Raw genomic sequence first — 15,476 nt, forward strand, 5'->3', positions numbered from 1 at the left:
GGGTTTCTACTCCCCTTCAAGCTCTCCTTCCCTTCCGCAGTTGCGAGCTGAAAAAAATGACTTCCGTATGTTTCAAAGTGCTCTCCCGAAGATTTAATTAATACTCGGTTTGATTTTTAAAATTGCTTGTAATGCCTTTGAAAATCTGATGCCATTGTAATCTATGGATTAAGATGAAAGCCCTCCCCCCAAAATCCCCAGAAAATTTCGACTCGGTTTCTCTTGGCAATCTCGAGATATTCGAATTTAAATAGTTCCTATTAGTAGCCCCTCTTTTTTTAAATGTTTTTTTTTTTATTTAGTTTCATTTCTCAAATACGTTCTTATTTAAAGAATCAATGGACTAGAGCAAACCTTCAATTTTAGCCATATATTTAGGTTTCATTAAGCACAAATCACATTCAGGCCTTTTTGGATTTTTAAGGGTCTGTCAACATCGCACATATTTGCGGTGCTTTACGTTCGTTGTAGTTTTGAAGTCATTGTTTATTGTAATTCCCAAAAACCCTGTTTGCATGTTTAAGGTAATATGGGGCATTGAATATGGCCGATCCTGGGATTCCAGTTCAATTGTGACTCCAGGAGGTTTTTCCTTTATATATACGCCAAAACTGCATACATGGGTAGAGATTAGGAATACCATTCCAGGACTTTCTAACAAACAACTCAACCTTAAGAAAATATATTAAACAATCTTTAGAATATGGAAAGAAGTTCGATATTCAGACTAAAAACACATTTTCTAACAGCCTCCTTTTTTATTCAAGAAAAGTTCTCTGATTTCTCCTCCTACTCACAAAGGAGTATTTTGTAGTATATATATTCGTAAAAATTAAGTTCACACTCTTTTCAGGGATATACGATTTTTTTTTATTCTTAATGAACTAACCTTTGCCTTTCCCACTTCGTATCCTGCGCTGATGTAAACGAGAAGACGAAGATGATAGTTTTCTAGTAGACTGACTAAAGTATTCTAACGGTTAAAAACTTAAATAAGTGCGCTACAAAGAGTTTATAAATAAAGCAGAGTACTGATCACGTGACTTTTATGCACCAATGCACTTTTCTTTAAAAGGGCTGGAGGTTTCATGGCGATTTTTACAAAAAGCTTGCATAATCTGCAGAAATTTCAGGTATTGACTCATTTTAAAACGTTGAAGTACTGTGGTGTCATGAGATTCACTTCAGTACATTGCTTCACTTTGTAAATCAGCATTATCCATCATTTTATGTTTACTAAGTTGATTATTAACAAACATCGTCACTCCGAATTCGTCTGAATCTAAACCAGTACGCCTTTTCCATCCTCAAAGCCCATTGCAGCGGGTCTCTCCTCTGCAAAGGCTTTCAATCTTAAATGATGGGTGCTGGCCCTCTACATTTTATATCTCTATTATATGCCTTCGTTGTAGTGTAATGCATTGTTTGTTTCATTATCATCCTTCATTTAGGCAACAGAAAATGAAGTCAAAAAATATTTCAGTCAGTTTGGAAAGGTTTTAGATGTGAATCTTCTCAAGAAGGATGACGGAAGACTCAAGGGATGTTGTTTTATTCAGTTTGAAAAGACAATGGAAGCGAATAAAGCTCTTATGAATGCAAATGCCAAGGAGTTCAAAGGTAATAGTCTTCATGTATTGTCTAAAAGGGCTCCTTAACCGTAGTAAACATTTACTTTCCTAAATCCAGTATTTCACCTTATCCCAGGTTATATAGACTATCTGATGCTCATGAAAAAAAGTCTCATCTGAACATTTTTTTTTAATAAAAAGATTACAATTAAAGTTAAAATCGTGATTCTAATCCTGAACCAATTGCTAGTGGCACGAAAAATATGTAAGGATTTTTTGTGAGTAAATATCCTTGACCACAATGTTAGAATTAATTCATTGTATATTGATTTTGCTCAACGGATCCCAAGCAGTCTTTACTTTACATCAGGGCTCTCATGACGGTTCTTAACCTCTTTTATGCTCATAGTTATGAAAAAAAAGACCCCTTGTAAGTCCATCCAAACGACCCCCTTTAAATCTATTTGTATTTATTTAGTGGCGCTTTTGAATGTCAAGATAGGTGAATTTTAAGCACTCGCCCCTATATTTAAATAATTCAAAATTTTTCTTGTAATATCGAGACTGGTTATAGAACCTTAGCTATTACCTTTCTCAAGCAACTTTCAGACCCAGTTCCTTATTATTTTTTTTTATATATTTTATTCTGTAGCAGTCATCCAATTGAAAATATCAAAATTTAATAAAGAAGAGGTTGGATACTATTCCTGTAAAAGTATGTTAAAGAAGTTAATTGTCATAATCACATTTGGCATTATTTTATATGTGTCTTAATTAATGCAAATAAATAAATTCTAGTTGTGTCAGCCTATTTTAATGGCTTTACATCAATGTATCCTTACTAAACGAGACCCTGTAAAAAAAGTACAAACAAAAGATACCAAGATGCATATCCCTGTAACAAGGACATGACTGCAAGTTATTTTCGTATCTAAGATACCATAAAAGCCATTTTTATATCAAAGATGAATTTTTGCACTTTTTGCTATAAGGAAGAAAAGTGAAACGTCAAGAAAATTTGTTCTTTTTTGTTTTGTTTTTGTAACTGGATCTAGTAAGCTAATTTACTATTTTGTAGTAAATAATTTAGAATATCTCTACAAAACTTGGTCCCATTATTTTATCTTTCCAGGCAGACTGATTGCTGTAGATTGGGCATTACCCAAAGCTAGATACCTGGAGGGTAAGGCAGAAAACACTGAAGATACCACTGAAGCTGCTAACGACACTACGGAAATTACGTCTGAAGATAGACTAAATAATTTGAATTCAAACGCAAGTGATGAAAGTGACTCAGCTATTGAAAGTTGCAATGACTCCCAGGAAAATGATGCTGACACTGCGTTGGAAGAAGAAGATGAGAATGATGACAATTTTGATGATAATCCCGATGACGACGACGATGACAGGTACACACACGTCTAAGGTTCATGCTCTGGAATCTTTTTATGGGAATGGTGCAAAATTAATCAAACAAAAAAGATTTTTTAGGGAATTTTATTAGTTCAAAATAAGTATCACGAGCCTTCAGTACCCCCCACTTTAGCAATAGCTATAAACATTTTTTTTCGTAAACTTGAAATTTAGATAGATGTTTTTTACGTATTTAAAAATTGCTAATCCGTCTTATAACGAAATAGACGAATCTTCAAATGTGGAGCTCCTCAGGTAATTCTTGAAAAACCCCGTAGTCATTTTCCTTGATGCTCACAGTGAAAATTCAGTAATTATCGACCAATAAGTACTAGGATTGGTTTTCATGGATTGTAAACTTTTGAATAAACCAAAAAAGACGAATTACCTGTAAATAGACGAAAATATAAGAGCAATAGCAAAAATTCTTACTATAGTAAAAACAATAGTAAGAGCTTTTGATGAAAGGAAGGAGAAGGGCGAGGGCTCGAAGCATCTTAATCCCTGCGTTCCTGTCTGCTGTTGATGAGGAGTGATAACAGTGAAAGCTGCTATTTTTTTTTAGCTGAGTTGAATTATAGTGGTTTATCTGATATGTTTTGTTTTACTAATCTACTGTACTGCTTAAAAAAATATTAGTTTTTTATAATGGAATTGTGTTGCGAGAGCAACACTTTGGTTTTGTCGTGTTTTTTTTTTTTTTTTTTTGTTCCTAGCACCCCGATTTCAGCTTATTCCTAGAAAGTGGTAAGGGTCTAACCTCTGCGGTTTTTACGGAAAGTGTGGACCTTAGGCCGGATTGATGAATATGACTTTACATTTTGGAAAGCTTCGTAGAACTCTTGCCTGGGGCCAAAAAGGATGGTTTTTGCTTGTCCTTGAGCCAGAGCCTATAGTGTGTGAAGTGAAGAGGAGTTGTATAGCCTATGTCAGAGAGGACTATCTGAAGTTATGCAGCCAAGCTTTCGTTTCATCAAACCATGTTTCTGCTTTCGAGTGGAAAGCTCCGTTCTAGCAGGCAAGCAGGCAGGCACCAGTTTCAAATTGAAGATGGACTAAAATCTATAAGTGTTAAATATATGCGACAGTTACCCTGCCCCACAGCCAATATATCTTCTTTGAGTGATAAATAGAAAAATTTAGAGAAGCAAAAAAGCGGCATTTTCCCACGGGTCCGAAAGTGCTGCCATCTATTGTTTCTACCCATTTCTGTTCGTGATTTCAGCTGAGTTTATCATTCGGTTTTTCGCACTTGGGATTGCGGTAGAGAAATGGTATCAGATGTGCCTCTTAAACTTTAAAAGTTCTCTCATTTCTAAAGAAATTAGAGTTTATCCTTTGCTCCTTTCTAAGTGATGACGTTAGAAAGTTGGCCTACGGCAAAAAAGTCAACTTTTGAACTAAGACAGATAGATTTTTTTTTTTTTGACGGCAGTCGATAGCTTTTGATGAGCTGATCAAAGTATATGTCATCCATTTTTTTGTACAAAAATTCCTTCATGAGATATACCAGTTTGAAAGTTTAAAGGGGTTGACAACTTCAGTAGTAAGGTACACACTGAAACCAAAAATAGGCCGATACCAATTGTGAGACATAGGGGAGTTGTAAGCAACAGTCGGCTGTTAGCTCATAATCATCCTCGGCAATGAGGGGTTCGCAACTCTTTCTAGTTGGTGTACCTATTTTTTGTTTCCGTTGTATTTGATGGTAAGACCAATTTGGTTCCAGTGGTAAGACATGTAGGGGACTTGTAAGTAATAATCGACTGTAAGGCTACAATCATCTTTAGCAATGAGGAGTTTGCAACTTTTGCGAGTTAGTGTACCTAGTATGTATTTTAGCATCCTTACAGATTAACAACTTCAGCGTTTAGTCGCAGCGAGGAAACAAAACCAAAGTGTTGCTCTCGCAACACTTTACTCGGCGAAGCCGAGCAAAGGTTGCCGCAACACCTCACGTTGCCCATGCAACGTAGATCTAGTTTTCCCTGTCATGCAGCTTCGGAGAAAGGACGCTTGAATTTGTATCTAATTTTGTTTCATATCATATCTTTCTTGATTCTTGCTTTTGCGCTCAGGCATGTAGGTAGACTTCAGCTTATATCTTATTCAGACGATGGCTTTTAGGCTCTGCAGCAGCATATTGATGATATGGCAAATTAGTTGATAACTATTATATCTTATAATATTTTCTAGAACTCGACAGGACAATCTTTGATATAAACAAAAGCGTGCCCTGTGGCAAGTCTGAAAAAAACGAGAACCTGGGAGAGAAACGAATTATAACGGAATTTTATTAGACTAATCTATTCGGGCAACAGTTTATAACTTTGTTCAGCCAAGTCAATTTTTTTAAGACCTATCATTCCGTCTTTTCTTCGATTAGATGTAATTTATTGTTATCATTGATGTCTTCTTAGTTTAAATTTATAAGCTCATTCTAATATGCATCCTCTATCATAAACCGTTTGAAGTTACATTTCAAAATTAAGATTGGTAAAACGTATCGAATGCGGATTTTTTTGTAGCATAAATTTGTTAAATATATGTAATTAAGTTAATAGAGGCAAGAGGTTTCATATGTAAACAAAACTTAGTCTGCAGAACCTGAGTATGTTTCTATGATCGGTCTTTTGGAGACCATATTTTACGTTAAATACGTTATATATACGTTAAATAAAGTTTCATTTTAAAACAACTATCAGAAGAAAAATTGCCGAGCTTTGGTTGTGCAGAACCATTGATAAATAAATATCAATCATCAGAATAATCCTTGTGTCAGTTCAGTGAAATTTCTATCTTATTAGTGATAGGGTTAAGGTTTTTACAAGGTCATAAGCTCCTGTTCTTCTCGATTCAGTTTATTTGTGATTTATTGACAATGTAAAAATTCATTACAATATTTTTTTTTTTAATAGCGAAGGTGAAAGGAGATGGGAGGGAGAGAAGCATAAACAGGCACATCAGCCTAGTGACGTACAAGAAGGAAAAACTGTTTTCCTTTCAAATCTACCATTAGATATTGAGGAAGATGCGTTAAAACAAGAAATGGAAAGTTTTGGGAAGGTCATCTACGCCCTAGTGTGTTTGGATAAACTACTAGAGAGACCAAAAGGCACGGGATTTGTAAAATATCAGGTTAGTTGATTCGTGTTTGTGTTTTCGTTTTCAGCTCAAAACCGCTCAGCTGATTAGCTTTGTACTCTTGAATACTTCTGTTTAATTCTCACTAACCTTTCACAGGCTTGCCGTTGATTTTCATAAGAACCCCTTGAATTTTCACAGGAGACTCCTGCTCGCTTTTGTTTCTCCAATCATACAGAATGGAAATCGTTGTTTTACCAAAATTCTGCTTCGATCGTCTGGAAGCGCAGAGTAGCACATAGGGTGAGATCGTTCCAAAATATTTGAAATATCATCTCTTACAACTTTGGAGTTTTGTTTGTTTGTTTGTATCTCTTTATGAAACCTGTTCGTTTATTTTAGTTCGGATTTCATTTGCTCTATTCTGAAGCTTATTCAATCAAATAGAATGCATAAGCAAGAAGAATTCTTTCAACTAGTCATGTAGCTTCTAGCGTGTTTTTAGCGTATTTTCTGAATAAATTTTCTCTGCAAGTAGTTATAAGGAACGAACCCCTGCTCCTCCAAAAAACTAATGCGTCTGTAAGAATCAAAATTAAATCAACAAGATTTAAAACTCCTTCCAACAAAATTCAGATTAAATTGTAATAAAAGCTATAACACAAATTAGAATGTTGAAACAGACCTTCAGGCTAAAATCCCCATGACTTGCCCAGTAAATTACTGGGCATACCATGCTTTCCCATTAAACGGCCCTCCAATGATTGTGATTTTTTTTCTCAAATGATTCTGTTTTCTGTCTCTTGCACCGTCACGGGGTCAGTATTGTCTTCGTCTGCTTCTTTTTGTGTAAATTGTTGTGGAGACGATTTCGTAAAATCCCATCATCTGAACCAAATTTTGGGTCCTGTAGCGAGTTGCTGCATCTGAGTTTAAACTCCTGGTCTTGGGTTACCAAGCAGAGAATTCCACCGCACCAATTACAAGATAGTCAGTATTGTCACTTATTGAATTTTTTTTTCTAAATGACTTGTCTGACCTGCTTGACGATTTTCATCAATCTAATAATTCTAATATACCTTGATAGCCAACTGGAAGGGGAGTATCTATTAGAATTTACTATGTAAAATTGAATATACAGTTGAAAAAGAAGAGTGACATTTTGAAATAGATACAAATAGTTTTTTTTTGTGCGCCTCTTTGGTAGCAAAAAGACCTTCGCTCTAACTGAGTGGCGCTCGGGAATTTGGCCCTTTGTGTATAATGCCACGCAGGATTTTCTTTTTTTTTTTTTTAGCGAGAGGGGAAAATGAATATAGAAGAAAAAATTAATGGAGAAAAATGGAGACACCAAAATAAGTGATAAACTAACTTGTACTCACTTGTAATTGCTGTGGGACCAGACGTGAACGCCTCACCCGGCATCTAGAAGACTCCGTATGGTTAACTTCCATTTTTTTTGCGATCCAGTTCTCAATGAACTGGAGCCAGCAGTTCCCCCACTTTCTGCCAATTGTCCAAAATCCACCAATGGTATCGTGTGTCATTTTTGACAGTTATCCACCAATTCTTCAGTTGACCCCCAGAACGTCTGCGCCAATGTGGCAGAGGAGCATCTAGAAGCACTTTCTTGATAATGCAGTCATTGGGTCTTCTCAGGATATGGCCAAGCCAATGCAGTCTTTTCTGTTTGACAGTCATGACTGTGGGTGGGATGTTACAGCTGGTGATGCAAAGCAGCATTTGAGATGCTGTCGGAACATCGAAACCTCAGGATTTTTCGTAAACAGCGGTGGTCAAAGAATTCCATACCATGGCGATGAAGCGCCTTCAGTGGCCATGTCTCAACTGAATAGAAGAGAGCAAATTTAACAGCCGCTTTATAGACAGAAATTTGTGTCTATAACACAAATTTGTGTTTTGTCATCAGTCTCATCTCCCGTCGGTTCCACAAATGGTATTGGAGTTGAGAGAATATGGCCTGGGCTTTGTTGATTGTGTTCTTCATGTCAAGGTCACAGCCTCTACGAGAGCCTATTGGCGAGCCAAGATAAGTGAAGCTATCAACTGTTTCCAACTCCTGTCTGTAAAGCACAAGTTGATAATCGGACTGTATATTTAGGTTCTTGACTTTAGTTTTTACCGCATTAATTTCCATACCCAGTAGCTTAGAGAAATATGCTATTTCATTTAACATTGCTTGGACAGTTGCTGGATCAGCAGCAAGAGCAACGATGTCATGTGCCGATTTCAGGTCAGTGCACTGAATTGTGTTGCGAGAGCAGCACTTTGGTTTTGTCCCGTTTTTTTTTTGTTTTTTTTTTCCTATGCCGTCGATCTCAGCTTATTCCTGGAAACTGGTAAGGGTCTAACCTGTGCGGTTTTTACGGAAAGTGTGGACCTCAGGCCGGATTGATGAATATGACATTACATTTTGGAAAGCTCCGTAGAACTCTTGCCTGGGGCCAAAAAGGATGGTTTTTGCTTGTCCTCGAGCCAGAGCCTATGGTGTGCGAAGTGAAGTGGAGTTGTATAGCCTATGTCAGAAAGGAGTATCTGAAGTTGTGCAGCCAAGCTTTCGTTTCATCAAATCATGTTTCTGCTTTCGAGTGGAAAGCTCCGTTCTAGCAGGCAAGCAGGCAGGCACCAATTTCAAATTGAAGATGGACTAAAATCTATAAGTGTTAAATATATGCGGCAGTTCCCCAGCCCCACAGCCAATATATCTTCTTTGAGTGATAAATAAAAAAATTTACAGAAACAAAAAAGTGCGATTTTCCCACGGGTCCGAAAGTGCTGCCATCTATTGTTTCTACCCATTTCTGTTCGTCATTTCAGCTGACTTTACCATTCTTTTTTTTTCTACTTGAGATTGCAATAGAGAAATGGTATCAGATATGCCTCTTAAACTTTAAAAATTCTCTCATTGCTAATGAAATTAGAGCTTATCATTTGCTTCTTTTTAAGTGGTGGTGTTAGAAAGTTGGCCTCCGGCAAAAAAGTCAACTTTTGAACTAAGACAGATAGAATTTTTTTTTCAACGGCAATCGATAGACCTTGATGAGCTGATCAAAGTGTATGTCATCCATTTTTTGGTACAAAAATTCCTTCATGAGATACATCAGTTTGAAAGTTTCAAGGGGTTGACAACTTCAGTGGTAAGGTACACACTTAAACCAAAAATAGGCCGATACCAATTGTGAGATATGTAGGGAACTTTCAAGCAACAGTCGACTATTAGCTTATAATCATCTTTGGAAATGAGGGGTTTGCGACTTTTGCTGATTGGCGTACCTATTATCTGTTTCTGGTGTAATTGATGGTAAGAACAACTTGGTTCCCGATTGTAAGACATGTAGGGGAGTTGTAAGTAATAGTCAGCTGTTACGCTACAATGATCTTCAGTGATGAGGGGTTTGCAACTTTTGCTAGTTGGTGTACCCATTATTTTTTTCCGGTAAACTTGATGTATATCACGGGAGAGGGACTTGTAAGTAAGAATCGGTTGCTAGAGAGGGTTCATCAGAGGCTAAAAATTTGTGCAAATTGGTGCACATCTATGGTATTTGATCCTGAAAAGTTACGAATAGCTTTATAATACCAACTAGATTATATAAGATAATGTTCCAAGTTTCCATCGGTCACGATGTCTACGATTGAAAAGGATAAAGTTCAACTGGCTGCAAACTCAATTTAGTCCCTTCTTCCGATATTCTTTTGCTGTTGTTTTTTCAACGCTGAAGAACTTTATCATGTGATTACTGATTGTGTTCTGCTTTGAATATGCCGTTTTGAATGCTTTGATAGTTTTGACAACTTCAGAATTTAACCGATAGCGAAGAAACAAAACCAAAGTGTTGCTCTCGCAACACTTTTATCGGCGAAGCCGGACAAAGGTTGCCGCAACACTTCACGTTGCCCAGGCAACGTAGGTCTAGTTATATTTCATTTAAAAAATGGGACGTAAAAAATGGGAAGTGTAAAAAATGAGAAGAAAACAAGAGATTTTCTCCTCTCAGATATGATTGCTGCTAGAACTATTAGATCGTTTTTCTCTTAAAAAATTTCTTATTTGGATCACAACAGACATATGCAGGCATCCCGTTTTTAAGGGCTTGGAAGACTGTGTCTGATGCTTAGCTCCTGCTGAACACTTAAACTAGATATGTTTTAACATAAAAAAAAATAATCATGCGTGAATATGGTTTAAGTATTTGGCCTAAAATAGTTTTTTTTGTAGATTTTTCTTTGTCAGAAATTAAGGTTTTTTCTTTTTATGGATTTTTGATTTTCTTGAAACTTTGAAGCAGCAAATCTACTTAAACGCCCAACAATTGGTTGCATGTACTAACGCTATTAAGATATGAAAAAAAAAAATGTATTTTTGGCTCCATTTTTCTTTTCTTTCTTTCAAGTCTTTTTACATTCTTTGATATGAAAACATTTTCTGTACTCTGTTTTTTCCTGTATTCGATTTAGATTTCAACCTCGAGGATGAATTTAATTTGTGGGATTTTCTTGGCTTTTTAGAATTGGTTTATGCTTGTTTAATTGTATTAGTTGATATGTTTTTTTCATTGTAGATAAAGTACTTCAATTCAAAAGACAGACAAAACAGAAACCATAAGATATTGATTATCAAGATAAATATTATATAAAATTTTTTTGAAATTAAAAGAAAATTTTATCGAAAAGTAAACAATCAGCATGCCAAATAGGAAATCTGATAAAGAGACGTTTTCATACAGTCGGTACATAATGGTAGGGAGTAAAGCTCTGGTTAGAGTGGGCTGTTGAAGGAGGTTTTTTAGCTTTGTTGACCTTACGTAGCTTGACAGTCTGATGAGTTATTGTTAGTATTAATAGTAGTATTAGCACAATGTGACTTGTTGCGGCAATAAATGAGGTTGATGCAATGCCGATTAATACTATAGTGTATTTTGTTTATACCGCTTTAGTCAAAAGTTAAAACAAAACTGCTATCCAAAAACTTTAACATTGTTTTACCTTTTGTTTATTTTTTCAAAGTAGATAAAGTGTGAGGCCCGTCAAGGCATTTAAGGGGAAATGAATATTAAACCATTTATATGTTGGCCAAGATAATGATATTTTTATTGTTGTGACTCTTTGAAAAAAAGGAAAAAGACCATTGTTAACTGGTGTTCCATTATATGATGAATAAATTCAGGAGGATCCAGAGTGTGGCAACAAGACGTCTCGGGAGAACAGAAAGATAAATGCTTTTAATCCATCCTGTCGGGTGCAAAACCCTTGCCTTGACTGTGTCCAAAGTATTTCATCTGGTGGTAGTGCGTTTTAAAATTTATGCTTAGCCGAGACGCTGATTCGTTCATTGCAAGTGACTCAATTCTTTTCGAACGTTTTTATCATTCTTTATAAGGCATTGAGAAAAGAAGGAAGGTTTATCTGGCGCTTCACTGAAAAATTCTTATTATCCTGGCTTGTAAGAGCTCTCTGAAGGGCAAACTTTCAGAGACCATAGACACTTCATAAAGGTTGACGAGTAACTGGACGAAAACGAGGTATTGTTAGCTCAAAGACTATCTAACATGAGTTATCTGCTAGAAACTAATTCAAGTTAACCTGTTCATCTAAACAACGCTATGTTTACATATTTTTCTTTTCCAAATTTTATGAAAATCGCCATTATCATTAAATTGTTCAAAACATGCTGTTAATGTCTTGCAAAATTAGGAAGGTGAGAGATACAGCCTATGGTTTTTGTCATGACGATTTATATTTTTTTCTGTTATCGTTTTAGTAACTCCTCCATGACAACCACTTTGTTTTGGCGTCTGAGTAAATGTCATTTAAGAGTTTATTCTTGTCTTTTGAGGATCAAGGTTTGTTAATTTCAATGTCTGCTTTTTTTATAAATAAAGCAATATTGCTGAGATTTAGCTAATTAGGTTCGTTCGTGTATTCTAATGATTTATTATTATTTTCATCAGACAACAGAATCAGCTCAAGCATGTATAGAAGCAGGAAAGAATAAATCAATAGTGCTAGATGGCCGCCAAATAAATGCAGTTCTGGCGATGAGCAAAGAATACATCGTAAATAAAGGACAAGATGCAAAGAAAAAAGGAAAAGATAAAAGAAACCTTTACTTGGCGAGAGAAGGGAGTAAGTAACTAATATTAAATATACCAGTTAGAAGTTAAATTTATGAAGTCTATTAAACGAATAAATAAGGAAATTGATACAAAAAAGATATTTTGCTAAAGTAGCAATACCAGTGAATGTGAAAAAATGCTCAAGATTGTTCGACGTTTGCTTATCTCTGAGTATGCTAGGAAAACTACTTAATATGCATTGGGCAAACTGTATTTGTAGTTTTTTATAGGAATCTTTCTATTTTCAGAGAACATGATTATGAACTAGCAAGATAAATGATCAATCTATTTCTTTAGTATGAAAGGAAAGAAAAAGAAAACAAAATACACGTATTCTGTTTAGAATATAAATCAACATAGTTACCCATAGATCAGAACCTTAAGGGGGGAGGGATAAGTTAGAGTATTTTATGGTTCTTAAAGGTTGTGTCACAACAAAGAAGCGGATATTCTGGCCAGTTTTCACGTTTTACATGAGAGCCTTTGGACCAATCTTAAGGGATCCGCCCTATAGGTCTGAGAAACCTCACTATAGGTATGAAAACAACTATGTGATCCATGCTACAAGAAACTTGTAATCATCATATGAGTATCCCGTCTTCCTTGGTTGCGATTCTCCACAGTCTTTATGTCCTGGTGAAATCTTTTTATCTTATTTTTCGTTGGTGGTATTTGAATTTTCTGGCAAACAGTTTTGCTGGCTATGTAAATAGTGAATTTTATTGCTTATCATATATGCAACTATAGCTGCAACCTAGTAAAGAATTACAACCTAGAAGTTCACTATTTGACTTATAAGCAGCTCATTTACCAGCATAGCATAATTTTCAGCTTTATGGTAACCCGAAAATTTTTTTGTGACTTTGCCCATGCTTTTTGCTCAGCATCATTCGTGGAATTAATAAAGGTGCAAGCATTCATGAGCCGTTTAGCTATCTTCTATCAATCGGAACTCGGTTTTTAATTTTTTCTCTTGTCTCTTGAGACGTCTTTCTTCCTGTGTGCACAGCAAGATCCGTTATAATCTAGATCCTTTATAAACTGCTGGGTTACCACCTGGTGAAAAAATCACTATTTTTTTTTCTAATCGAAATATTCGGTTTAATTTTTATTTTTTTTCCTTGTCGATTCAAAACCTCAGTTTTTTTCCCCAAGAAATATAAAAACTATTTTCTTTCTACTCACTTAGTTCAACAAAACTTAGTTCAACAAGATAAGATTGTTTTCTTTTATTACTATTTTTTTAAGTACATAAACTGTGAGAAGCTTAATCAAGGCATTTAAGGGAGAGGGATAATAAATTATATATTGACTGTGGAATTATGGTGTTTTTATTTGTGATTCTTCAAAGAAAAAGAAAAAAAAAGAACAGGACTATAGCCAGTTGATATTCCATTGTTGGAGGAAAAAAATTCAAGAGGGTCCAGATGGTATCATAAGTTTACTCTAGGAAGAAGATTTTTCAAAACTAAAACAGAACATTTTCAATTTCGTTTATTAAAATAGCCTCGGAGGCTATTCCTCCCTTTTCAGTTTGTGTACGAATACGCCTCTGAGCATATCCGATGGATAAGAACTTGGCTTGTATTAGGGGATTTACGGATTTTAAATTAACTCTTATTCTTTTATGGCTGCTATCAACAGAAAATGAATCTGTTCTTTCAGACCCTTTTGGAATTTATTTGTCACCCTTTTAATTTATGAAGAGTATCATATTTTTTACAGTAAGTAGTCTCTCGTTAAATGTTGGAGGCGAGATGTCTTTTGGAACAGAAAAGTTAGTTCTCACAGTTTGAATAAAGTTAAACTTGTTTAGGTTTGCCAATCACAGGCACCACTGAAATAAAGAAGGATTAAAATGTTAATCCAGATAATTGTGAAAGGGACTAACAAGTCCTATATAAAAAGATACTGCGCATAATTTACCCAAACAGATTTCTTCGGAGCAGAGGTGAATTCTAAATCATGTTTTCTAATAAATGCCTGTTAAGGAAGAATCGTTGGTCTTAATGAAAATTTCAGGGTATTAGTGACTAAACGACATAAATACCGAATCGTCGCTGCGTATAACCTTAGCAAGCTATTGTTTAAATTGATTTTTTTTTTAGTTCATATGTGTCTTAATATTGTTATTACTTTTTAATTGAATAATTCGATTGTCTAACCTTGCTTTTTTTTAGCAATTAGGATGGGCACTTCTGCAGCTCAAAATGTTTCTAAATCTGACATGGATAAGAGAAGTCAGCTTAATCGATTGAAGCGTCAGCTGTTGAGTAATCTTCACATGGTCGTATCCCCTGTCCGGCTCTGTATAAATAACCTTCCTCTATCCTTAGATGACAACGGACTCGAAAAACTGATTAAAAAATATGGTCCTAAAGCGGCTAGAATCACTGAGGTAACTTAACAATTAAAACCTTAACTAAAATCACGAATCAGGCTGGCTAAGCTGTTAGGTTTGTATTTTTCTTCTCGCGATTTCTAAACACAATTTTCTTTGCATTCTTATTGTAATGTCAGCTTAATCAGTTTAAAGCATTAATGCTGCTTCTTACTTCTAGGTAAAAAAAACTTATTTTTTTTTTAAATTCGAACTAAAGGATTTATTTTTATATTTTATTTCTTTTAATTCTCCTTCTCTTGTTTTTGGGTCTGGGGGTTGAATGATCAGAGCAGGGTAAGATAAAGGCTGAATAAATGAATTTGCTTGATTGTTTGAAAAAAAAAGCTCTGTAAATCTTAAAATTTCTTGATTCTGACTTGGAGTTTGACTCTATGTTATTGAAAGTGAATGAAAAAAAAAAAAAAAGTTAAACACCATAAATGTACTTCGGATTTGGGATGCACTAAAAGGCTTCAGTGTAAAGAGTGATTTGTTGAGGAGGAGGCAACCTCCCTCATAGAGTAAAATTTCTGTTAATTCAAAGCTTTAATGCTGCTTCTTACATTTAGGTTAAAAATAACTTTTTTTTAAAATTCATACTATAGGATTTATTTTATATTTTATTTCTTTTGATTCTTATTCTCATGGTTTTTGGTCTGGGGCTGAGTGATCAGAGTAGGGTAAGAAAAAGGTTGAATAAATTAATTTGCTTGCTTATTTGAAAAAAAGAGCTCTGTTAATCTTAAATTTTATTGGTTCTGACTTGGAGTTTGACTCTATGCTATTGAAAGTGAATAATAATAATAAGGAAAAAAATAAACACCCTAAATGATCTTCAGATTTAGGGATGCACTAAAAAGCTTCAGAGTAATGAGCGAGAGGTTGAGG

At 35.1% G+C, this 15,476-nt stretch overlaps 1 protein-coding gene across 1 annotated transcript in view; it reads left to right on the plus strand.

The window, feature by feature from the left end:
* LOC136032457 (RNA-binding protein 28-like) overlaps positions 1 to 15,476 on the plus strand; it is a 52,867-nt gene that overhangs the window by 21,589 nt on the left and 15,802 nt on the right. Inside the window, exons 5-9 of the mRNA XM_065712768.1 lie at positions 1,452 to 1,620; positions 2,704 to 2,980; positions 5,903 to 6,122; positions 12,041 to 12,215; positions 14,386 to 14,603. Of these exons, the coding sequence (XP_065568840.1) occupies positions 1,452 to 1,620; positions 2,704 to 2,980; positions 5,903 to 6,122; positions 12,041 to 12,215; positions 14,386 to 14,603 (1,059 nt within the window). The remainder of the gene's footprint in view (positions 1 to 1,451; positions 1,621 to 2,703; positions 2,981 to 5,902; positions 6,123 to 12,040; positions 12,216 to 14,385; positions 14,604 to 15,476) is intronic.

This window comes from Artemia franciscana, chromosome 10 (assembly GCF_032884065.1).
Source record: "Artemia franciscana chromosome 10, ASM3288406v1, whole genome shotgun sequence".
Classification (NCBI taxonomy): Eukaryota; Metazoa; Arthropoda; class Branchiopoda; order Anostraca; family Artemiidae; genus Artemia; species Artemia franciscana.